This window comes from Rhodamnia argentea, chromosome 2 (genome assembly GCF_020921035.1).
Source record: "Rhodamnia argentea isolate NSW1041297 chromosome 2, ASM2092103v1, whole genome shotgun sequence".
In the NCBI taxonomy this organism is placed as follows: Eukaryota; Viridiplantae; Streptophyta; class Magnoliopsida; order Myrtales; family Myrtaceae; genus Rhodamnia; species Rhodamnia argentea.
The window spans coordinates 17,672,546-17,673,960 of NC_063151.1; the positions used below are offsets into that span (position 1 = coordinate 17,672,546).

The 1,415-nt window shown below is 41.3% G+C and overlaps 1 protein-coding gene across 1 annotated transcript; it reads left to right on the forward strand.

Annotated features, from left to right (window-relative positions):
- Nucleotides 1-231: 231 nt before the first annotated feature.
- LOC115747906 lies at nt 232-1,079 on the forward strand. The gene is made up of 2 exons (XM_030684232.2): nt 232-478; nt 690-1,079. Exons 1-2 carry the CDS (start codon nt 310-312, stop codon nt 920-922), a joined length of 402 nt encoding a protein of 133 aa, XP_030540092.1. The 5' UTR covers nt 232-309; the 3' UTR covers nt 923-1,079.
- Nucleotides 1,080-1,415: the final 336 nt, after the last annotated feature.

Here is a 1,415-nt window from a genome sequence, read left to right on the forward strand (position 1 = left end):
ATCTAGACTTGGAGGTACCAACAGCCGCAATCTAGAAGCATTTTACTAGAGAAAAAAGGATTGTATGACTTAACATATTCAGACTCTTGGAAAAAACGGGTTCTCGTCATCCTTCGATCGAATCCGTTCGATCTTGTGCCGAGCAAGTCAAGGCAATATAGCTGGCTACCGTTGCGAGAAATCGTGTATATAAACCTCCCATCGACATGGTACTCGGAACGCAAAGATTGAATTGCCAAACCAATTTGATCCGATCATTGTCTTTGAGTGCACTAGAGGGAGAGATCTTGAGAATAGTATTAACCAAAAATGGCGGAATGGAAGTGTGCAGGACTTGTGTTGCTAGTGCTGGCCACAACCATGGCGATCGCCGAGGCCAGGACTATCATTGTGGGTGGATCTGAGAACTGGCGTTACGGCTATAACTACACGGATTGGGCTCTTAAGAACAGTCCCTTCTTCATCAATGATAAGCTTGGTGAGTGTGTGTAACCAACCGACTTCTAATTCAGACATAGTAAGGCATGTTTTTCTAGACATTTCCATTGGCTCGCGAGAGACGCTTGTTAATTTTTTCTTCACAAGATATATGATCGGTCTATTTGTTTGGACTAGTTAGAGTTAGTATTGGTTATGATTTGATCGAGTTGAGTTACTTGCACTAAAGTTCCGATTTACTCTTTTGTTAGTGTTCCAGTACGGTCCGCCCCACAACGTGTACTTGCTGCCCAACCTCTATAGTTACCTCAAGTGCGACTTCAGGGGTGCGGCGTTGCTCGCTGGCCCATCGAACGGTGCCGGAAATGGCTTTGAAGTCGTGCTGAACCAGTACAGGCTCTACTACTTTGCTTCTTCGAGCGACAAGGACTGCTCCGATGGCTTGATGAAGTTCTTCGCCTTCCCGCTGCCACGTTGGCAGTGATCGACCGGGATGATCATGGAGTAAGAACTTGGGGGATAGAAACCGATCGTGGTTGTACTTTTATTAGGGTTTGAATAAAGAGCTACTTATCTGGAGGAAACTTATAGCTGGACTAAATAAAAAGGTTCCTCCAAAATGAAGTTCCTTTGTTGTTGGACGCTAGTTGTATTGTGAATTTGAAGAGAGTTCTCTTCACTATTTAGTTATTTTATGTAATAATGTCTTCACGATCGAAGAACATACATTTAATATGATTTTAAAGGTTAATAGCAGTCAATGTAATGTTCGAGCTCTATCTTCCAATGAGCTTAACTATTTGTAATATTATGGGCTGAGTGATTTAGTATTATCTTATATTATACAAATTCGCGATACTTGCAATTAATAGGACATGATTTGAAGATACGAACCGGTGATGTTTGACATAATCGAATATCAATTAATTAATTACCTCGTTTGATTTATTTAACGGAAAGTGAAGATGACTACTTAC